The 25,612-nt window shown below is 36.8% G+C and overlaps 1 protein-coding gene across 1 annotated transcript in view; it reads right to left on the reverse strand.

The window, feature by feature from the left end:
* GFM1 (G elongation factor mitochondrial 1) overlaps nucleotides 1-25,612 on the reverse strand; it is a 1,399,365-nt gene that overhangs the window by 28,688 nt on the left and 1,345,065 nt on the right. Inside the window, 2 exon segments of the mRNA XM_044070477.1 lie at nucleotides 10,873-10,926; nucleotides 20,772-20,932. Of these exon segments, the coding sequence (XP_043926412.1) occupies nucleotides 10,873-10,926; nucleotides 20,772-20,932 (215 nt within the window).

A 25,612-nucleotide genomic window follows, 5' to 3' on the forward strand; every position in this document is an offset into this window, starting at 1 on the left:
CTCTGATTAACCCATAACATCATCTTATCACCCCTTGAAGGCAAAGTTTAGAGCAAAGTCCAACATAACTCCCAAGTCCCACACAAAAGTAAGTGTCAAAATTTGATTATCCAATTTGTATGATCATCTGTTATTGCTATTAATGTGCATTGCCATACACTTTCTAACATTAAAGTTCATATCATTAGATTATGACCACTGTAAGACAGGGTCTAGATATCTTTGTAATAAGCATCATTTACATTCATTACTACATAACTAACTTTGGTGTCATAGGCATACTTACTAAGCCAAACATTTGACTGCTTCAAGAACTCGTGCATAAATAGTCCAAATAGTATAAGGCCCAAGACTGGCCCCTGAGGGATGTCCACTCAAAAACTTCTATGTTCAGAAAAGCAGTTTTACAGTGCATTTCCTTTCTTTCAGACTACTGGCTACCCATCTTGTTAGATACTAATTTATTTTCAGCTTCTGCATTGTTCTTAATATAGCATAATGAGGTACAGTGTTGAAGGCCTCAACAGAGTCTAATCTAAGTATGGCAGTATGCTGCATCTGACGCAAGTTCTTCATCTAATGTGCTCGTTAGATTTTGGTAAAACTAATCACATTTGTTAAAGAAGAAGACCCTGTTACGAAGCCATGTTAAAAGGTATGTAATCCATGCTGGAATAAGCAATCAATTGAGTGCTCAAAGCATTTTCCCCAAAATGCAAGTTATCACAGGAACAAGACTGTCACTTAGGTATAGATACCACAACTGTTCTATCACAGGAACAAGACTGTCACTTAGGTATAGATATCACAATTGTTCGATCATAGGAACAAGACTGTTACTTAGGTATAGGTACCACAATTGTTCTAGCACAGGAACAAGACTGTCACTTATGTATAGGTACCACAATTGCTTTTATCAAATATTAGGTTGGTAACCATCCTACAGGTTTCTTTGAAAACTGGTTTGTTAATCAGGGAAACAGGTTAACAACAACGCCCCTCAAGAAAAAAAAATCAGCCTATCAGGACTATTAGTTTAATAAAAGCTTTATGCTTTGGTATTTACACCAACTGGAATGAATGGGTATTCTCCTATTTTAGCTCCTCTGGCCATTTTAGTGCTGGTATCTATTAAATTGTCCAAAAATTTGTCTGCAAAAACCTTAACTACTTCTTCCAGATCAGTAATAAAGTCTTTAGTTTAATAGTGATGTTAGAAACTGCATCTTTCTCATAAGTCCATAGGCATTTAAACAGTGCTTGTTGTTTTTCCTAAAATTACCGGGGAGCTTCAATTTCATATAACCAATTTGTTAATGTTCTTTTAGCAGTATTATAGCTAGTTTTATTTTCTATGCTTGGTGCTTCCTTGCATTTCCAACATAGATTTTTCTTTTTCTTTCTGTATTGTGAATGTCTTCTAGAAGGTTTTACTATCAATACTTAAACTAGTGAGGAAAAACAATCAATCATATTGCAAACAAACTCAAAATATTCCCCCCTATCATGTATAGTCTTAGCCTTCCTTCAAATGCCATGTTTTTAACTTACAGTTTACAGCTCTAAAGTCAGGCATAAAGCATTTTCAGTGAAACTTCCCTCTACGCATTATTTTTCTCCTTGAATGGCATTACAGGATATACAGAGGTGACCCCAAGCCCCCAGTTCTGGTTCCATGATACAGTTAAGACCCTATTACTGAACTACATTACTTTAAGAATCTTATCTTACTATTAGCATGTAAATGAACTGAACACTTGCTTCTGTCAAACAAGTAATGACATCTGACATGCATGAAGACATGGTCCAGTCAACTCCTGCTATCTAGTCTCAAAATAAAAAAGAAAAAAACAAATGTACATATCCTGACTGAATTTTAAATCCTAGTAAGATTTTAAATTAGGAGATCTACAAAAAAATGCAATATCCTATTTTTCTTTTGCAGCAACTAACAACTCAGAATTCTCCTCAGTTAAAAGTGTAACAGATGTAAAATTTAAAGACACAGAGAAACATCACTACCTTTCTTTCTTTTTTTTTAAACTTTCATAAACCTTTATTCAAGCAATAACAAAGTGAACAGTAACATGCAACGCTCATGCTAGGAGTACACCATTTCTGCCCTGGTGACCTAGTCTATTTCAATTCTATTACATTTGTATGTACTCTTACTCATTATACACACAACCACGGCCAGTACCAAGGCTTAAAATTAACACTATAGTAATGCTGTATTTGCTTAAATCTCCACCAATTACTAGTTTAGCGCTGAACAAGCATTCCCTTACCCATCTCAACCCTGGCCTCAGCCTTCCCCTTACACTGTAAATTGTCAGATTTCTTGTTTACATTTTCTCCTACTATATTATCCCATTTTCTCATTTCATTTTACCCAAGCTTCTTATCCTTTCATCTTGAGAGTTCAACTTCTATTCCTGTAACTCTCTCAAAAGGGGGAATAGGTCCTGTATTCTGGGTTCCCATGGTGCTCTCCATTTTCTAGGTAAAACCTTCATTGACACCAGCACGACTAGGGCAATCTTCCCCACACTGGTGCCCCCACCATCCCTGAGAATTTAGTTTCCCCCTGAAATCATCTGGGAATAGGTGTTAGAATCCCTGTCAAAGGCTATAAAAAATACCGCCATGGGACCTGACAACATATCCGGCTGAATTCTCATCAGTGCCAAGTATGCACTATCTGAGGCTCTACATAAACTGTTCAACCTCAGCCTATCAACAGGGTTTGTTCCTAATGCCTGCAGAACAGTCGTGTGTCTCCCCTGCACAAAGGTGGCTCCTCTACAAACCTGGGTAATTACAGACCTGTCAGCCTCATCAGTCCTATATTCAAAGACACAGACTGTATCATAGCAGAACTCATTCATGCAGATGTAGGTAACTTAACTGAACTACATCCCAATCAGAATTGTTTTTTCAAGGGTTGGTCATGTCTCCTGAATCTAGTAAACGTCTTTGAAAAGGTTACAGGAGCAGTGCTTATTTTGACCTGGCCATGGCTTTTGACTCTGTTCCTCATGCTCCTTTTACTAAAAAAATAGACAAGCTTAATGTAAACACACTTTGTCCACTGGATTGCAAACTGGCCACACAACAAATCCCTAAGTTGTGAAAGTTGCTGGTTCCCTCTTTTAATGAAAAATTGCAACTAGCGGGGTGCCACATAGATCAGTTCTGGACCCACTACTGTTTAGCATTTATTCTGCTGACATCCATGCCAATATCCCAGAAGAGTGGTAGATCAAGTTTGCTAATGACTACAAACAGGACACTGTTACCTGCTCATCCACTGATACAAAACAGCTCCAGCAAGGGCTGGAATATGCACATACATAGTATATCAAAACCAGTTTCAAACATAAAGAAAATTAAAAGTAGTGTGTAGTAGAGTGTGGCAGAAAAGTTGCATTCACCTCATATGTTATAACTGGTACTTCTCATTAGACAGATAGGGTCATAAGGGACCTAAGTATGTATGTGAATAACTCTCTCTCTCTCATTCGATTAGCATGTTTCCACCCTAGTCAGGAAATCTTTCTATATGGCCCAGTTAATTTCCAAAGGAATATCTTCAAGTCATCCTACCACTGTACTTAATGAGTACAATGTCCCCTTTGGTATGTACATATCCAAGCATATCACTCAACTAGAAAGGCCCAAAAGATTTCTAACCAAGAAAATGAAAGGTCTTAAGTGCTTCAACTACTCTGACAGATTAGCACAACTCTCCTTATATTAAGCAGCCTACTGGTTGCTGCAAGGTGAAATGTGTCTCATTTTTTGAGCCATGAAATACCCAGTACTATATGCCCTCCTATTTCTTCATACAACCAGTGGCTCTACAAACACCCTCACTAGGGACCCAAGTCTTTACCAGCAAATAAACCAGGTTTTCTGGAGGGACAAATTCCTAACAATGCATTCATAGTCTACTGAGTAAGTTATCACTACATGCCAAACAAAGTACTACTTTCGCTATCTTTAAGATTTGTCTTGATGACTTGATGTGTAGACATAAATTTACAGCAGGGTTATCAGGTATTACCCTACTAATCTTGGGATGTGCCTTTACAGGGTGGCAAGAACTTTTCTAAGTTTGTTTGCTTAAATGTGTATATGGCTAGGCATCTTATGCTCCCTGTGATCACTTGCTTGGTATGTTTCTAACTTAAAGACTTGATGTGCCCTGCAGTGTCCAAGTTCCCCATCCAGCTTAAATGAAAAAAATATTTCTTGAAGCGGCTACTGATGTCCTAAGGCTTAATGAACCAATGTATCCAGGTCTTTCCATAATTTAACTAGGTCAGGGCAGCCCCAGAAAATGTGTTGCCAAGTACTGCTCTGATTTTGGTTAAAATGCAAACAAACTGGACTTGCTCCAGGAAACATTCCGTTTAATCTACTTAGGGTAAAAACACTTGTGAAGACACTTCGGGTGAATATTTTAAATATCCTGATCGTGGTTATAACTTTAAGAGTACATCAAATATCTATCCACTGCTCATTTTTTCCTATCCCTGTACTAACTCCCATATTGGTTTCTTACAGAAATTATTTGTTCCTGCATTCCTGCAAACTTAAAACTTCTAGGCTGGCCAGAGTTTCAGAACTGTCTTATAATCCATCAACTCTGTATTGCCCATAAAATACTGTACCAACCTAATAATGCCCCAATTCTCTCACAACTCATAATCCCCTATAAAAATCTCAACTCTCTCCGCTCTTCCAGTAAACTCCTGACAAGTTCAATGAAATCTAATAACAATGCTGGTGACTCTCTATTTACCAATGCTGTAGGGACAAAATGGAATTTGTTACCTACTAATATAACAAAGATTACATCATTGCCTATTTTCAAACAAAATATTAAACTGCATTTCCAAAATCACTGGCTTTGTTCCTGTAGTAAACCTGATTAGCTTTTCACTATTACTACCTAAATATAAAACTATCTCTCTTACTCCTTTTTACTCTTTTCTCCTCCCACTACTTCTCTACCTGTTATCTGCCTTACTTGCTCTTTTTTCCACAGTTAATCCCTATCTTTTTCTCCTACTTTCTTATTCACTCTACTTTCCTTACCTCCAATCCTTTGTCTGATAAGTATTTTCAACTTGTATAATGTGATTTAGACTGCATTGTGTGTTATAGTAATTAACTCTTGTAGTAGTACTTTACATTGAAGGGTTTGCTAGTTTTTTTATTTTTTGCAAACTCTATTACTAACTCCAGTATTATTATTATTATTATTATATTTTTTGTATGATAGTTTTCTGTATGTATCTTACTCTGTGGAGCTTTTCTCCCCGGGCCGCTACTGAAAATGGAAATTTCTCCAGCTAGACTAGCCCGGTCAACAAATGTAAAATAAAAAAATAAAAATACTATGAACCTATGAACATTCTGCTTATACTTCTATTTTCAGCTTCAGCTAATCTGGCCTTGATCAAATTTCAACTAGGTCAGGTTTTTGTAGACCTTTATTTTTGTTTGTCACATATTTCTAAAAAGCATGAAAGTCCCTTATATTTTAAGAACTTCCAATGTTTTGATTATCAGTCACCCTGAAATTCTGCCCACTTCATGATTTGCTTCCAAAATAGGATCAGATCCCCTTTAACCCACCACACTTTCAGTAGAGTTATGTTTATATTCACCCTATGTAGTCAGAGATCTGTGGTGTAAATTTCAAATTTCCAAGGTAGGTAATCCCTAGCACTTGTATCACAAAGAAGTCTGTCATAACGTTGTTTCTTCTTTATCCAACATCTGAGACTAAATATTTAATTTCTGGACTGGCTTTTTATTACCTCCTTGCATTGCCATCTCCTTCATTCGGGAATATAACTTGGGTTCTAAATTAAATATACAAACCTCCTCTCTCCTTAGATAAAACTGGCTTGTTCCAAGCTACGCTTGGTCTTTGTCTTAATAGATAAACTAAAATATATCACTGAAGGTTTTTCCTGGTGTTATTCCACAGGGTCACATATAAAAGCCTGGCCCACACACAACATTTAAGGGATTATTACCATTTTTACTGTTTGCATTTTTTGATCCAGGTCTATTACTATTATTTTCCATCTTTTTATTTGGTTTAATGCACCTTTCCTTAAATCACTGGGAGAATCTGCTGTCCTCCTGGTTAACCACACACCCAAATATCTAACTCTCTGGTGACTCCAAAAGTGGAAACTCCTGTACCATAATACCAAAATTTAAGGAGGGAGAAGTTTATACTTAATGCTTTAGTTTGGCTCTCACTGACTTTATAACCTGAAATCTTAGCAAACCATCTCAGTAACTTAAATAAGTTCCTCATGTCTCTCACAAGGTTAGCCAAACAGACTATCAAATCATATATAAACAAGGCCAACTTTCTTTCTTGCCATATCAGTTCCACCCCTGGAGCTATGCCTCATCTATTGGGCTAATGGTTCCAAATAAATCACATATAGTAGGGTGGAAAGAAGGCAGCCCTCTCTGTCCTAAGCTCCTTAGTTAACTTTCTAATTATTTTGAGTGCTGACACAGACTCTCTATAGAGTTCCTGAATAAAAATAAGAAAACCCGCAAGAAATTCCATTCTATTCAATACCAGCCATAAACCACCCCAATTGACGTGAATGAATGCTTTCTCTGCATCCAAACTTAACAGTAGTAACAGGGACCACCTTCTCTCTAACCTCCAAATGGATCAGGTGGGTTTTGACTATGTTATCATATGCTTGCCTAGCCTGTACAAAGCCACACTGATCTCACTTCACTATACTAGGCAACAGTTTTGCCATTCATTTGGAGATAAAGGCTGCAAAGACTTTGTGTTCATGGTTTAGTATGGGTTACTTGGATCCTTTCCTTTTTTTTTTGTTTTTTGAGGATTAGTGTGTGATCACTGCCTTCCTCCAAGACTTGAGAAACGGTTTACTATTGAAATGTCGAACGGCACTACATCGACTGTACTATAGTTGAACACGGAAGTTCGAAAATAGTAATGTCGATGACAAAAAAACAATCTAGGACTGTGTTTTAACATGGGTCGAGGTAGGGGAGATGTTTGTAGTTCTGAATAATACTGAACACCTACCTCGACCCATATTAAAACACAGTCCTAGATTGTTTTTTTGTCGTCGACATTACTATTTTCGAACTTCCGTGTTCAACTATAGTACAGTCGACGTAGTGCAGTTCGACATTTTAATAGTAAACCTTGGGAAACATCTATGTACTAGTATATTGTGTTGTTAAACATTCTGTGCCATATATCCAGAATCTCTCTCCCTACTTCAGATGGAAGAACATCACAGCCCGGGTACTTTCCCGCTGCCTTTTATTTATTTTTTGAGAGGTAATTACTGCCTTCCTGTGTTATTTTTAACAAGCCCATGTCTCCTAAAAACACTCAACTTTTGATTGCCAAGTACTGAGTCTTCAATGAGCAATATATAATTCTTTATAAAAGTCTCTGAATATTTCAGTTATTTTGTTTGGCACATTGTGTATTCTTCCTGATTTAGTACCTTTTACTTTTACTACTGTTCTCCCTACTTCCTGTTGGCTAAGCTTTTGGGTTAGGAATTTTTCAATTTAGGTGTAAAGTAAGTCTGTCTTAAAGCCACTTGCTTCCTCTCCCATTGATCCATCAGCTGCTGAACCATCTGGCTAATTAAAACTCTCCTCTCTAAGTTGCTTAACGTTCTCAGAGTCTTTGATTTCCATTTTCTAGTTGCTTTTTTTGGCAGCTGATAGAATTCAATTTAAAAAGGCTTTACTATGTCAATGCAATTCAGATCTTGTGTTCCAGCTCAAAACAATAATTTCCTTAGTTACAGCCATTTGCTCACCCAACATTTTTGAGTACATCAGGGCATTTTTAAAATCTGCCAGCTCATTACACTCCTGAAATGTATGTTCCCAGTTACCTTTTTCTTCCCCACTGCATTTCCAACATTTGCTATTCACCTGAAGAAAAATTCTTTGAGTCTGCTAGGGGTATAAAAATAACTATGCAAACACCTCCAAGCAAAAAATTCTAAACCTTCTGGACTTTGTTTATACGTGCTGTCCAATTGTTCCCATATAAATTGCTTTTCAAGTCTCTCTCCCCAGTCTTTTCTAACCTGCTCTGACTGATTCTTATAAGTATCATGCAATATTTGATATGCCCTGCTAATTATCCAATTTTTAACAGCAGCTTCTGATCTAGATTTAAATAGAAATGCTACTAAAGCAAGTCTTTCACTCAGCATTCTTCTACCCTCTTTCTCTTTGCCTATACTCTTGATATCAATCCCCGGTAAGGAAGGCACTCTCTAGCCTGCAGTCCAAACTTCTTCTTGGCTTCAGCCCTCTCTATTACTTTTCCCTCTCTAATTATTTGCTCCTAATACCCTGGTTCCTTTGCCAGGTTTCCTCCAGTAAATTTCAGACCCCTCTTGCCTATTTTCTATACTCCTACTTTCAGTCATCCATATTGGCAAAAATCTCCTTTCTCCATTCTCTTGTTTGCTTAGTTCTTAGAACACATTTTGCTACTTTATGAACATAGTATTCTGCATGGCCGTAGTTACTCTCCTTAAGGCTCTGCATCCAAAATCCCACGCTCTTCTTATTTTTGAACTTCCCCCTGCTTCATCATCTTCCCTTTCCACTTTGAATTATAATCTTCTGCTTGTGTTATATATGTATATGCATATAAACCAAAGAGTAAAAAGGTGACATACAAAAAACACAAAAAAAAACCTAGCCAAGCTAGAATTTTGACCATGTGATACCTTAAACTTCCTCTAACAAAGGCACATGGGATGCATGCAAATTATCCCTTAATGACATCAAGAGTTTCAGCTATATGGCTTCTGAATGTCCATGACTTTTTACTTTTTCTTTTTACCCTACGACTTTAATTCTTGCCTCTTTTCCGTCATATATCCTCCCAACTAACCTTATTATTGTATCAGGAAATGCAAATGCTTCCATTCCTCTACTCATAAAATCCCAGCCCACTCTGTCAAATGCTTTCTCTGCATCAAGACCCACCAACAGTGGTATTTTCTTGCATTCTTTCCCTCTGGACCATCACTGTTCTACTAATGATGTCAAATGTTTGTCCCCCCCCACAATACCACACTGATCTTTATCTATCAATTTTGGTGACACCTCTGCCATTTTTAGCTAGTATACACAAACACTTTATAATCATGATTTAATATTCTTCAGGACAAATTAAGTTGGCATATGACTCATCCTTACTGCAATGACAAACATGGCTAAAGCAACTCTGGATTTCTTTTCCTCTGCAAAAAAAGCAGATTTGTTTTTAAACAAAATGAGGCCCTCATCCTAGTATATATCCTGGTATAGTGGCAGTTCAACAAGGTCTACAACACTGGAAAGTTATACTTCCAGTGTTAATGCTAGCATTTTTTTTTTCAAACTAGTTGCTGCAGTTAAGAATTTCACTTCCTCTAAAGTACAGTGCATTTTGGAATTAGAATAACTTACTCAGGAGTACAAGAAGGTGAAGTCCCTGTCACGATGGGTGAGGAGGAGCTACACAACATCAGTGACTGGTACACAGCCGAGCAATAGCAAACTGAATGAGTTAAATGCACTGAACAACACATCAATTAAAACTGCAGGAGACACTGCAAATGCAATTCTTGTAAGGGGCAAGCATGCTGCATTCTTTTTTAATATAAACTAATGCCACAGCAACACACTCATGATAAAAACAGAAACTACCTGCAAAAGTGAAAAAATGTGCTCACAGTACTGTGGTTTTGATGAAAAATGTGCAAATACAAAAATTTTCAGACTGCACAATTCAGAGTTGGGATCAAGAAATGGTTAACCTCTTCACAGAAACAATGTTGTGTCTTTCGGCTTTTCCCAGTTAGGGGTCGCCACAGCAGAACTCTGGTCCGCTAATGCTTGGCAGTAGATTTTTACGTGCCAAGTTGCCAGCTCTGACGCACAACCTTCAACAAAGGTAAGCCCATTCACGCATGTCTCCACACAGAAGACGCTCTAGCTGAGAATCGAACAGGACGTCTTACTGTGAGGCGGCAACGCTACCGTAGCACCACCACCGCAGTACACTCTTCACAGAAACAATGCTTTATGTAATTGTTTATCTTTCTGAAGTCTGACTGTTGACGCAGTGGGTGCTGACAAATTATTCTGATGATGACTGGAAAAATTCCTTACATTCCTTCCCCTCAAAAGGGCTGTTTTACTTGCACAAACCAGTTAGACACATTCAGTACCTTGCTGCAAAGAGCAGTACAGTAGAGGAGACAAACTTTGGGAGAGGGAATTCTTTCTAACAAAACATCCTACAGCTCTCCTGGAAAATATACCTCGGAAGCAATAATAACATCTGCATAAATATTAAATGAGCAGGAAAGGGGAATGGGATGGAGAAGAATCAGAAAAAGTAAAGGTTAATGCTGTTGTTACACAACCGTTTTCTGAAACTGCATATTCTGAGATTTAGAAGGACTAGAAGGGAAGTCTTATGAGTATATGAAGTGAAATGTTGGAAAATATGTGATAAAAAGTGATGGATTGCAAAACAGTTTGGTATACAAGCAGGATACGTTACAAATTACCAGACAAAGAACATGTTTGTGATCTGAGATACAAGTGTTTAACAGCATATTAATCATATATAAATGCATGCAAACTGTTTTAAAACCTTACCTGTAGATATATAACTATGACTGTTTAATAAACTACACGAGTGTCCACATAAAACAGAGTTCAGACTTCATGGGTCTGGCTGGGGAGATTATTATCTACATAATAATTTCAGATTCAAAGCCTTCACTGATAAGGAATACTGGACCTTACCTCAGTACATGATCTAAGTTCTGTAGAATATCCGAACATCTCATTTAAAGGGACCTGCAAAGACACAACAATGTAATTTAGATTCAAGAAATTAATATACTGAAAGTTGGACAGCAAAAACAAATCATTATACAAAAACAAAACAAAAAGCAAAAATGCTCACATTGTCATCAACAGTTATGTTCCCGACATTGATATACATATTACTGCTGGAATTCATCAGGAGCTGGCTTCAGCACCACAGATGGTCCTCTCTGGGCAGACTGTACAGGGATAGCATGCTAAAGTTTAACTATGGGCAACACTGTGATGAGTACAGACTGTGGCCCACCTACCCAGGTAATCAATGCAATCCTGAAGAGGTGCAATTCTTGTTCAGAATCACTGCGTCTTACATTAATTTGTTAGCATAGGGACACCAGATCACTGGGTATTTCCTGGGACTTATGAGGGCAGGCAGAGATTATGGAGTCTGTGCTTTAGGAATAAGAAAAGTCTGATTTAGTCACAACCACACCCACTGTGGACTACATTGTGAGTGGCAAAACCAATATTCAACTCACCACTGCTAAAAAAAAAGTCTCCTTTTTCCATTACTGGGTGTCAGTGGCAGTCTAACCACTGACAAACAAATTAATAATTGAAGCCTGCTGCTAACAGGATAGATAAGTTGGGAAAAAGACAACTTTCACAGGAATGGTTAAGGGAATAAGCAGAGGACTCCAATAATGCTAGGATGGGACAAGGAAGATGAGTGAGCTGGATAAAGGCTCCTACTTCTCACCATCAAAGCAGAACAGGCAGGGCAGTCTAATCACAAATGACATTGTACGGGGGCTGGACAGGAGCAGAAGGCAGATGAATTGACAAACAGCTTTATTAAATTATCACTTAAGAAGCAGGCAAACACACACTAACAGAAAATAAACCATATTAACATTTTTTTTCAATTTACACACATAATATACTGTATCATATACCCTTTCCTTGTTTCTATCATCAGTCCAACATTACATAAATTGATGAACTCCTGCCTTCCCTTAAACTTACCTCTTCCTCCTGAATGCAATGTTTCCAAAATTTCTATTTCTATGAAATTTGCTCCTTCCCTTTTATAAAGATCCCTCTTCTGGATTTTACCTATGCAAACACTTCCAAGCAAAGATCCTAAACCTTCTGAGCTTGGTTGCATACTTGGGAGTTACATACATGTCCTTCCATCATTGCCTTGTAAGTTGCTTTTAAAGTGTCTACTCACAATCTTTTCTAATCTCCTCTAAATGATAGTTATGCGATATTTTATATGCTCTACTAATTATCCCTTTTTTAAAAGCAATTACTATTACAGATTTAACTAAAAACACTATCACAGCAGGTCTTTCACTTATGATTCCCCTATCCCTTTGCCTATGGTCTGATATCATTCCCGGGTAGGGAAGGCAGTCTCTAGCCTGCAGTCCAAATATCTTCTTGGCCTTATCCCACTCTATTTATTTGTTACCAAATATTTTGGTTCTTTTGCCAGTTTTCTCCAGTAAATTACAGCCCCATTCCCTATTTTCTGTATCCCTAGTTGCAGTCATACCTATTGGCAAAATCAAATTTTTTTTCATTTCTCATGTTGGCTTAGTTCTTAAAATATTATCTGCTTCTTTATGAATATAATTTTCTGTATGGCTGTTGTTATTCTCCATAAAGATCTGCATCCAAAATCTCACTCACTCTACATTTCTTGAACCTCCCCCTGCTTCACCATTATCACTTTTCTTTATTTATTATACCCATCTGCTTGTGTTTTATATACAAGCCTTAACCATGTAGCTCTGAAATATCCCTTCAAATCAGGTAATTGTAAACGATCTTGTTCTACTGCAAGGATCAACTTATCCTACTTAACTCCTGCCCTCTTTCCCTCCCAGATACAATCATTCAACTCTTTATTAATTATTATTCACAACTTCTCCTCTAGTTGATAAAATATGCCTGACCTGTCATAAAACTAAAGGGACTAAAAACATTTTTTACTGCTTGTACCTTACTATCCGTAAACAAGAGTTTCCAGTTTCTCAGTCTTTTGTGTAATCTTTTGTTTAGTCTCTTCCCATATATACTTTTCAGCCATAACAGCAGCCTTTTTAATCCGTACTCCTAAATACTTGATCTTATTCTGTCCCATAAATATGGGTATTGCTGAATCAATTCCTGTTTGGGTACATTTATCTTCAATAATTTTATATCTGAAAAAGATATGAAACAGCCCCAAAATATTCCACAACACTGAGATGTCCTTTTCTGGATCAGCTACAAAGTAATATCATCTGCAAATAAAGCCACCTTTTTATGATTACACCATTTATATCCTTGTATTTATGCTTCTCTTTTTTATTTATTTATTTATTTTACTTTTTTCCCCAATGGCTATAAACGTAAAGCAAATAAAGTAGAAATATGACACTCCTGCCTAGTTCCTCTGTTCAAATATAACTTATCACAGAGGAACCCCACCACTTTAATTCTTGCCTCCAATCCTTCACATATCCTCCTAATTAATCTTATTGTTGAATCAAGGGATGCAGATGCTTCAACTGCCCTACTCAAAATCCCAACTTACTCTGTGGAATGCTTTCTCTACATCAAGACCCACTAGCAACAGTGGTATTTTCTTTCATTTTGCTTCCCTCTAGATCACCATTGTTCAATTAATGCTAAATGTTTGCCTCCCCTCCACAAAACCACATTGATTCATATCTATCAATTTTGGCAACACCTTTGCCATTCTTTTAGTCAGTATAGAAATAAACAAATAAATATAATCATAAGTAAAAAAAAAACTGCAAAGGTAAGGCTCCAGTTTATAATCATGGTTTAGAATTGAAATGCGTCTATATCATCTTCAGATAATACAGCCACCACAGCTTTCTTTCAAGATGTTGGCTCCTCCCCTCCTTTTAAAATATTGTTAAACAAAATCTTCTTCTGAGGGATGAAAAAAATTGAAGGAAATGAGAAATTAGCAAGTCAAAAGCAAGAAATCCATCTGTAAACTTGGTGTTGGACACTGACGCATTTCATAAGAATAAAACACTATCAGCAATAGTGGAACCAAATGGCAGAAAACCTTTACAGAGGCATGCTTAAAGAATAATAGTTCAGAGAATATTACAGCTGGCACATCAACAAACCAGGAAACTAACTTTACAGGACTGACTAGGGTTCAGCAAGTACAATTCTTTGAATAAAAGAGGGGATTATTACAATAGACTTAAGCAGCAGAAAGACAGAGTGTTATGCCCCCCACCCCCCATTTATGTACCAGATGACTATGCTGTTGTCAGCAATTACTACTATAGGGCCTGGAATCCAAAGATGATTTTAGAACATTTAATTACAGCTATCATTTCTTTGACATTTAGGTGTTTCAGTCTGTTTTGTTTGTTCCACAGAACCTGAACTTTCACTTCCTCGGAAACAGCTCACCGAAGCAAAGTTTGAGACATCTGTGGTTACAGACTGAGTAAGGGCTGGAAGGGAGAAAGGTAAATCTGGGCTGAAAAACAGCTGGTTCACCCACCAAACTAACTCCCTTTTCATAAACTGAAGTATTAGAATCTGAAATGATTGGGGATGTTGGTGCTAGGTCCAAACAGATCAGAAGAATCACTGAATTTTTCTCATGTGACATTTGTCAGCATTAGAAAATACTCTACTGTACTGTTCAACCACTAGAGACCTTCACTCTAGCAATAAACTTTTACTATGTATCAGTAAGATATTCAAAACTGCTTGAGACTCTCATTATGTACTAAAACTCCCACAAAGGTAAAACAGCTACAAAACTTATAGTTTCAAAACGTGGCTTAAACAGCACCTATGCCAAAGATGTCTCTGTTCTTCCTGCTCACTTGGCTAGCTTTACTTAGATTACTTCTCTCCAACTCTTACAGCCACTTTACTTTCCAATCTTTTGTTCCTTATCCCTCCTCCTCATACTGCACTTACTTCCTAAACTCTTCCTCTTTCTCTCACACTCCACCACTAACTACAATTCCTCCTGTCCACTTATCATCCTGCTCATATCCATAACTTCTCCTTTCATATCTCTCATCAATTTTCACGCTAAATTCTGTCTGTAACTTACTACTAAACTCAAAAACACCCCATTTTGATCTTTTCCCTGAAGCCATCATGCTATAAACATATTAACTGTTACTGCATATTATTTTTATATTCAATAGATAGTTAATTTGTTAATTTCTCTTAGCATTGTTAAGATGCTATGTTCATGCAAGAAATATTTAAAAATAATGTAAACAAGCTAATGTATAGATGTTGTTGCCCTGCAATTATAAATGTACATCATGTGTAACGCAAATGTGGGGTTTTTCTCCCAGGACCTCCACTGAAAATGGGTTTTACCCAGTCAGACTTTTCTTGGTCAACAAAAACAAACAAATAAATAACTATCGAAAGGAATTGCGAGAACTGCAGAAGCCATGAACCCTAGAATCCTGAAATATTCACTGGCAGATGTCAGAGACTGGCTGGAGAATATCTGAAACTGTTCCATGTAAAATTCTACTTCATACAGGGGAAGAAAAGTCATCACGAGAGATGTATCCACAAGACATACCAGAAACTCTGTCCTGTAAGACATAATTACAGAATATTTTTCTATGTTCACCTCAAACCAGATTGAGAAAAGGGTTTATTACCCAAGCCAGGGATTCTTGACAAGTTGTAAAAGAATCTGTAAAAATAAGGCAGTCATCTAAACATGGGAAAATATGAATGCCTAGCAACCTGCAATGTGCTATTGCTGGTGCCTGGCACTTTATAAATACCCTTGGAGCTGTAGACAAACCAAAGAGTGAGGCAGAGATTTAAAAATATAAACTAGACACAGAAAATCTTAAAAGTCTGAAATCACTGAGAACTGAAATGTGATGAAAAGTATATTTTAAATCCAGAGACACCACAAAAAAAAAAAAAAAAAAAAAAAAAAAAAAGTACAAGATACTGTAGAGACCATTTTTAATTTTGGGACTTTGATGTGAATATTTAGAAAATAAATATAAAGGACAGGTCTCCATGTTCCCTCTTTCTTTGGTATCAGAAAGATTCTTGAATAAAATCTTTCCCTGTTTGATTTGAGGGAACAGGATGACCTATCTATGACCAATTGAGACAGTATTTGCTACAGAATAGAAAGCAACAGGGAGATCTGATTGTTTGAATGTGGAGAAATTCTCTGAAAAGGAGGAAAGGAATCACACTGCCAGTTGTAACCCTTTGGAAGATTCTCAGAACCCAAGTACCTGAAGTTATCTGATACCACAGAGGGAAGTGAAGACTTAGACTTTGGGACAGTTTTAATAAAATGCCAGGATGGAGAGGGTGAAAAACATGAAGGTGTATACAGTTTTTTTTTTTTTAGATTACCTGTGGTTTTGGGAGAATCCTTCCTTTTTCCTGAACTTCCCTGCCATTGCTTTCTGAAATATTGTTTGTCTTCATCTTGCTAAGACTGCTTATTCTGTTTCCTCTAAAAGGATCCTGAACTAGAAGGAAAGCACTAATTACATTATGGGCATGTGGGTGGGGGTTCATAAATCTGAGAGATCCCCTGAATTAACTAATTTATTTAATCAAATCTTTTAAGAACCTCAGTAGAGTAGGAAAAAATGTACTGTTCCAAATCACATACATACAACACAGGCACACCAAACAAACAGCAATCCACACACATACACCTAAAATCTTACACCTACCCAACACTAAACTATACACACACCACTACCACTAATTATCCACTTACCTTAACCCAAACCCTAACCCTAAGGTCCGTCACTATCGCACACTCACCTCACCTGCGCCCTAACTCTAACTCACCTACCCCACCCTAACCCTCATGTCTACACAATCGCACACTTACCTGACCTGTGCCCTAACCCTAACTCACCTTACCCGCCCTAACACTCATGTCCATACAATCGCACACATACCTAAACCCGCGCCCTAACCCTAACTCACCTTACCTGCCCTAACCCTCACGTCCACACAATTGCACACATACCTAACCCACACCCTAACCCTAACTAACCTAACCCGCACTCAATCGCACACTTAACTTAATCCGACCCGTAACTTTCCACCACAGTGCTGAAAATACCGAAGCAACAGAAACGGACAACCAGATTCTTTCCCTAGGAAAAAATTCGTTTTTTGTTGCTTCGATATTTTCAGCTTTTGCTGAATAGGGTTCGATATTAGAATATTCGAAGTTTTGAAACTTCGATGTTCTAATATAGACCCCAAAATAAGCACCAGCAGTGAGGGCTGCTATTTCTCCCCAGAGAAGCAGCAAAATAGAAACTTAAAGCTGCATCTGGGCCTCTGCTCATACAACCAGGTCAACCCATCAACTGCTGTGCTATGAGCCTCCACTACTGACCTAGCATAACCTAGTCAGGGAAAAAATATGTATTTTTCAATGGGCTTTTGCTCCTATACCACTACACTCTGGCTGAAGAGTTTGGTTAACGTTAAAAAAACACAGACTTACAATTAATGAAAAGTACCTGCTGGAATGGTGCAGATCAAAATAAGAAAGACAGTCAAAAGATATAGAAACCATAGAAATTACAAGGCAACTGGGTCATGAGGTCATTTACTCCTTGCCAGTACCTACCCTTAGGCTTTACTTTGCTGTTTGAAGGAGTGACAGACCTGTCATGCCAGGAGTGAATTTATGAATACTCTTTCAACTGTCTCACTCCTTTTTAAAGGAAAATAATGTGCTACACTGCCTGATCTGGAGTGAAGTTTGCAAACTTCATGTAAAGTATTTATGATGCATCTGAACTGACTGTTAAGTGCATATGCTATGAAATCCAGAACCATATGCACTACAGAGGTAAAATGCAACAGCCTAAAGCACACTACTATCTAACTGATACAGTGTGACTTCTGACTGCTCTCAATTTTTTTTCTTAGGTTTTCTACACACTTCATTTTTATTTATTTTTTATTTTTATTTTTATTGTTGACCTGACTAGCTAGTCTGTATGGATATATTTTTTTTTTCAGTAGAGGGAGAAAAAAACCACACACACAAACACAAGAAAGAGACATAATAATAAAAAAAAAAAAAAAAAAAAATAAATAAAATAAGTATAAAAAAAAATAAAAAAAAAGCAACACAAACAGTAAACATGAGTAGACATGAGATCAGTTTAAAGGTACAAACTTAATTAATGGAGCTGGATAAAAAAAAAGCTTTAAAAAAAAATAAAAAAAAAATAAAGACAAGTGAAGAAAAGAGTTGTTGAAGAAAAAAAAAAAAAAAGAAGGAGAAAGAGAGTAAGAAAGAAGTGAGAGAAAGAAGACAGAGAGAGAGAGAGAGAAGAGAGAGAGAGAGAGAAGGGAGAAGGAAGAGAAAAGAAAAAAAAAAAAAACTAAAAACTACTGCAAAACTATAAACAATTAGGGCAGAGTAGTAGTAGAGAAAAGGGTAAGGGTAATGTGTAAGATTGTTGTACTACATGAACAAAGAACCAGATTTTTTTTGTTACAGTTTTTTTTTTTTTTTTGAGAGAAGTGAGATGAGATGAGTGAGATCAGATAGGGTAGGGATTTCATATTATACCAACAATATTAGCCCAACAGAATTAGTGTCAACAGTTTGGTTTGTGGGACTGGTTTGGAGGGCCAGGAGGATTTATGGAGGATTCTAGGAGAGGAAGGGGTAAAGTAAGGGTTATAAGGTGTAAAGTACAGTATTTTTTATTATTAGGTAAGTTGTGAGATTATAAGATAGTTTTGTGGTTATAAGTATTATAATTTAAGATAGCAGTTTAGTTTCCCCTATTGTAAGAAATAAGCACAGTATGGAAATGGGTTTTGAAAGGGTTACCAGTGGCAAAGTTGGTTTATAGTTTTTTTGAGGTTGGTGAAGAGTTGAGGGCATAAAAGAGTAGATATAAGAGAGGAGAGGAAGATAAAAGAGAGAGTAGATGGTGTGAGGAGGAAGAGGTGAGCTAGAGTAGATGAGGTGAGAAATGGTTTTATTATGGTATTTGATGTTGTTGGTGATGTTAACTGAATTGAGATTGTTGATTATTTTAGATGTTTTTTGTTGTATTGTTGAATGTTTATGATTAGCAGTTTAGTTGTTGAGTGTTGAAGTTGATGATGATGGGGTTTTTTTTGTTTGACAGTTTGGTGGGGGAGAAGTTTTTTGTTTGTGAGGGAGTGGGGAGAATAAAGTTTTAGTTTTTTTGCAAGTTTGAAGAGAGTAATGTTTATGAGTTTAGTTCTGAAGAGGAAGATGCTGAATTTTGAGTTAGTGAGATTAGATCTGAAGAAATTGATGATTGAAGGATTACAGAGTGATCAATGTAGATATTGAGAAAGAAGAGGGGTGAGAGTGAAGAGAGAGGTGATAAAAGATTAAAGAAGAATAGAGAGAAGAGAGAGACGAGTAAGGGTAGAGACCTTGTGTCATAAGGATCTCAGATAAACCAGAAAAAGATGAAATGAAAAGGAAGAGAGGTGAGAGGGATTAAAGAAGAAGAGAAAAAAAAGACCATTTAATAGAGAGGGAAGCTTTAGAGGATGAAGAGAAAAAGAAGAGAGAGATATTTGTATTGCTTGGAAAAGTAAATGGTTAAGGAGGGCAAAGGTAAGAGCAGGTATTGCGGAAAGGTTCATAAATGTTGATTGACAAAGTCTAAGGTAATGTTGAGATATATGAACAAGTCTGAAAAGAATACATGTGCTATCATAAAGTTGTAAGAAAAAGAGAGAAGATTGGCACTGTTGTTGTGAGAAGAGATACTAATCAATAAAAGTCATCATTATCGTCATGGAAGATGATGATGCGCCAGCAATTACTTACTATATACAAATAACCTTCTCTGAGCATTAGTGCATTATTTCCAATTACTTTCTTTGAAAAGGGATTCAAATAATAAGAATCTAAGCTAGGAACAGTACAGGAACTGAAAAAGGTAAGAAACTAATTGAAGTTACCAGTTTTGCCAAAAAAAAAAAAAGACAGAAAGCTAATACAACCACCTTTTTATTTGGAAGGTTCAAGCCAAATGTCAAGTATTTGATGAAGGACAACACGCAGGAGATGCTATAACCTCCAGAGCAATCTCTCAAATTGGACAACTCATAATTGCCTCTCAGGATAGTATTTATTACTGATATTACTATTTATTACTATTAATACTGAAAATGTTTATTGCATTTTACACTGCATTTGGTACTAAGTTAAAAAATAGTTACCTACAGGTTACCAAGCATTACAATGTACAACAGCATAATTTTTTTTTTAATTATTTTGTCTTGCTTTGTTCAATAAGATATGCTATAATTTAAATAAAAAAATAGGATATTTATCAGTTTTATTTTATTAAGTTATACATAGTGTTAAATAGGTTTTATGTCACAGTGGTAATTTTTTGTTTTAAGTCTGTCACTTCAGTATTGGAAAAGTATGCTGTGCAAATTTATCAGTAAATCCCAATGAAATATTCTCAGTGTGTAGTATACATGTCTCACTAACTATTAAAATTCTAACAGTTTATCCCACTACTCATCATAACAAAGGTACTGAACATACAGCAAATGTGCTACAAGCTATAAAATATAGAAGAAATGCATCCTACTTTTAACAGGCTACACAGAATACTCAGTGCAAGTCAAATCAGTAAAATTGTTTAAGAGAATTATGAGCTTCTATGTTCATTTTTGAAGAGTAAAGGCAGTCACTGATACTCCACAGTGTGTGCCAATACCTCATTTCCACGACTAACCACCACTAGCATTGTTTATATTTGTTTTGAGTTTTTAATTAAAATTTAACATAATTTATGTATTTGAGGACTACTTACATCTGCATACAGAATGAAGTATCCTTCAGCTCCATCTTGGCCAGTGATAACACCATGACGACGGTTAATTCCAGCAATTACTACACCTTGGAACTCAACAGGTGCAACTACTTCCACAGACATGATGGGTTCCACTACACAGACGTTAGCCTTATCCATGGCTGGATAAAAAATAAATAAATAATAAGATGAAAAGACTGTTAAAATACACAGCTTAAGCCTGTTTGCTACATCCACAAAATAAATAAAAAAAATGCAAACTGGTTACTCATAGTATATGCTGTTTTTACTGTGATTTATTTACTTATTTTTTACTCAAAATTTATTACTTTTTGAGAAAAATGTTACAGGATTTGCTGCACTTTTAAATACATTACATTAATCAAATATAACAGTACAAATTACAGATAAATGGAATGACAGATAAACTATTTACAGTATATGCAAAAAGCCTAAGATCAGATTACAGATAAATAACACAAGCCATAAATATGAGTTTAAATATCAATTAATATAAACATAGTTAAGATAAAAAAGTTTCAATGAGAGCTAAGGATTATTCCTAAAATTATTAGGAACAACTCTATTCACCATATCATATTTACATTTAAAGGTAAAATAAATTACTTTAATGCTCTATAGGTGACAGCTGTTAATCTTAGAATTTTTTTTCAAATGTACTTCCTGTAACAACACAACACAGTGCAATTTAACAGTAAATATGTTATTTTTACCTTTAACTTTCTTTTCCATGACTGACAACATAGCTGCAATGCATGTGTGTAGATACATCTGAAAAATGCTACCTTACTTAATGGTATTAACTGTGAAATTTGATAACCCCTATTTTCATAAAAGGTAATAACATGGGGTGCAAGGAGAGTTGTGCATTAATAGAATAAACAATACGAACATAAACACAAAACATTAACATAACTGATATGAATTTGGATTGTTATACTGTCTTGTTATAACAAAAGACTCTATCTAAAAAGTAATCGGCTCCTAGAGGTCCATATAAAATTGTGAAGTTTACCCTACGATACAAAAAGCTTATACACCATAGCCATACCAATATGAATGTACTTCAGCACTGTGTAAAGCAGGGCTGGATCATGGTCAAATGCACCTAAGGCAGGGTATTAGATCAGGCCCCCTGCAGCCATATTACATGGCTCTCTCCCCACGTAACATAAACCCTGCTCAGACCTGTCAGTGTGATACTATTTTCTTCTGTGCTTCTCCAATACTACAGAAATTTAGATTTAATTTAAAACTTTTATTTCAGATTTTACAGCATAATTGTTGATAGCCATTTGCTAAATAAAGCAATAAAATCTCATAATTAAAACAGACTTAGCATTAGCAACAGTAAACTTCTCTGCCCTTGAAACTCATATCCATTGAAACCTACATTTGTAAGAGATGAATCTGGCCAGTGGCGAATTAAGTGTACCTTGAGCTGATTTGAAACCATAGGACCCTTGCACACATTTTTAGGACCATCCATAAATGTATGTATTCTTTGATTCAGCTTCCTGATTGTAATAAATTATATTTCTTGTTTAATACAGTAACATTTGTTAGAGTGCATTTTAAATTTGTAGTTTTGAACATTTTTTCCACTAAGCAGTGAAACAAAATATCTAAGCCAATAATGACAAAACTACCCATTTCAGAACATTTCAAAGTTAACAATCCACTCAAACTGTTGTTATATTCCACCAATATCAGTCAATATGAACAATCTCTGCAGAAGTAAAAGACATCTGAATAATTCCACATTAAAGAGAACTATTACTAATGCAGAGGTTACTGCTGGCAAACAACTTTGCATTTCAGTCCTTCGTCTACAAATGCAAAACCTGCTGCCCTTGAAGAATAAATTGCCTATGTTACATTACAAAAATGGTATAGGTTTACAGGTGTGTGCTAGGCTAATGGCCCTGGAGCCTTTACAAGCCTAGCCCATAGGATTTTCATTTTATTTATTTATTTTTTTTTTACATTTGTTTACCTGGAAAGTCCGACTGGACACATGTCCATTTTCAGAGGAGGCCCGGGGAGAAAAGCTCCACATTACAATACATTACATGAGAGTAAAAAGAAGTTGAACATGCATACATATGGCATATATATACATCAGGACAACATGCTAGTGATTACCAAACACACATATAGCATATATACACACAACAGGACATCATGCTAGTGATTAACACTTCTTACAGTAGACAATCAGAGGTACATTTTTTTTCTTTTGCAGTTATAAGTTTTGTAAGGTAAATGTACATGGGTTTGGAAGCTTTCAGGTGGAGAAACTGTTTATACATAGCTGCACCCTGACAATTCTCCTGGTATGGATTAGCCTGGTGAGTGGCATGACTACAGCCAGTTACTTAGACAGTGGGTTTTCAGGAGTTTTTTGAATTGACTAAAGGAGGGGGTAGAAGTTATTTGGCTTGGTAGTGTGTTCCAGGTTTTAGCAATGGTGTTGACAAAGAGGGACTTACCAGCTTCGTTTTTATGTTTGATGACAGTTATGAGGTTCTGGTTACTAGATCTTAAGGCTCTAGAGGGAATATAGGGCTGAATTAAGTGCTGAAATGCTGGGGTTATCTCAGGAAGGTAGTAGAGTTTGTGTGCTATAGAGTTGATTCAGTAGAAGTACATGAGACAACTCAAGCCAGTTGAGTTGCTTAAGGGATAGACAGTGGTGGGAACTATATGAGGCTTCAGTAGCAAACTTGGTAATCTTGTTGTAGCAAGATTCCATTTTATTTAAATCAGTTTGGTGGAGATTGGTCAAGATGGGAGAGGCATAGAGGAGGGTGGATAGAAGATGAGTCCTTGCGATAGTTACTTTGGTGCATTTTGTCGTGGGTTTGTTCCTGTAGAGGAGACCAAGTTTTTTATTAACTTTCTTAATGGTTTGTGCTATGTGGATATCGAACCTCAGGTTATTGTCTATTTCTACGGCTAGCAGTTTAGTGTGTGTGGTTGGACTGATTTGAATGTTTTCTATGGAGTTAATGGTGAAATTATTATTTAGGGAAGGAGCTCTGCCAGGGCTGAAAATAATTAGTTTGTTTTTTTGGGATTAAGAAGAAGTTTGATGTTAGTGAAGCAAGTTTAGGCTAGGGTGGAATTATTTTGGGTAAGGGTTTGCAGTTCATTAAGAGTAGGGGCAGCACATATGAGGGTGGTGTCATCGGCATATTGTACTATTGAGGCAGTGGGAGAGGATGAAGAGATCTGATTAGTAAATAGAGAGAACAGCAAAGGGCCAAGGATGGATCCTTGAGGGACTCCTATGGTTACTTGTAACAGGGGAGACAATTGGTCCTGCTATAGGACTGCTTGCTGACAGGCAGGTAAGTAGCTGTTGAACCATGATATATTGGAGGGACTTATATTTAGGGTGGCTAGGGTATCAAGAAGCAGACTGTGGTTTACCATGTGAAAGGCTTTTGATGAGTCTAAGAATATGGAAGAAACAAACAGACCCTTGTTTCTGTGGTGGTTAACTATGTTTGTGAATGATAGTAGTGCTGTTGTTGTGCTATGGGAAGGTCTAAAGCCATGCTGGAATATGGAGAGTAGGTTGTTATTCTGGAGGTACTGTGTTAGTTGAGTATGAACAACTCCTTCTAATATTTTGGATAAAGGTAATGGGATTGCTATTGGGCGATACTTGGTGAGCTCTAAGGAGTTGCCTCGTTTGTGCCGTGGAATTATATATGATGTTTTCCAAGAGGTGGGGACTTTGCATTCTGAGAGACATCTGTTTATGAGAATAGAGACAGGACAGGCTATAGCTTCAGCTGAGATCTGAAGGAAGTCTGCTGGCAGCTTATTAGCTGCTAGAGTGGTTGGTTTAAGTTTACCAAGGAGTTTAGATATTGATTTGGTGGATACAGAGTGGAGGTGAAAACTGAGGCTATTGTTTTGTATATTGGGGTGGGTTGGGGGTAGTTATTGGTGTGGGGCTGCTAGTACTATTTTGGGCACTGGCAAAGGTCTGGACTGTTTCGGTAAAGAATTTGTTAAACTGAGTAGGAATGTTTTCATGGTTATTTGGAAGCACAGGGGTTGGAGTCATGGACTTTCCTGGATGCAGTATACCATTTATTGTGTCCCAGAATTTTTGTGGATTGTGAGCATATTTTTCTTGCATGCTTGTATAGTAGCTGGATTTGTCTAGTTTGATTTGTTTTTTGGCTTTGTTACGGAGCTCTGCATAGTTTTGTCTCAAAGTAGTGGTTTTGTTTTTCTGATATTGAATCCGGGTCTTGCCCCTTTCTTTCACTATAGTTTTAATATCTTTTCTTAGCCATGGGGCATAGTTAGTTTTTATTCTAATGGTTCTAGGGGTGCATGATGGTTTAAGATTTTTATGAAGGTTGTGTTAAAGTACTCAGCGGCATCATCTAGAGGTAGATGTTTTAGGCGGGTCCAGTTACAGCTTTTTAGAGTACAGATGAGATCAGTAGCTATAAAGGTTTTTTTTTGTTTCTAACTACTCTGAGGATAGGTTGGTTGATGGTTTGGGATTTGTTCCTAATTAGGTAGGTTGGATGATGGTCACTTAGGGTATCTGGAAGACAACCAGATTGCTGTGCAAGAGCGGGGTCAGATACCAGGATCCAGTCTAAGATGGACTGGCGTTTGGAAGTTTTGTCCATTTGACTGGGGGTGGTTATAGTTTGGATAAACCTGTGGAGGTTTATGAAGGCAGAGGGGTAATGGCTGGAGCAGTGAAGCCAGTCAATATTGAAGTCTCCTAATAGTATGGTTTCATGTGGAAGGGAGTTGGAGGTCCAATTAAGTAGGCTTTCCAT

This window comes from Protopterus annectens, chromosome 4.part1 (genome assembly GCF_019279795.1).
Source record: "Protopterus annectens isolate FY-2018-M chromosome 4.part1, PAN1.0, whole genome shotgun sequence".
Lineage (NCBI taxonomy): Eukaryota > Metazoa > Chordata > Ceratodontiformes > Protopteridae > Protopterus > Protopterus annectens.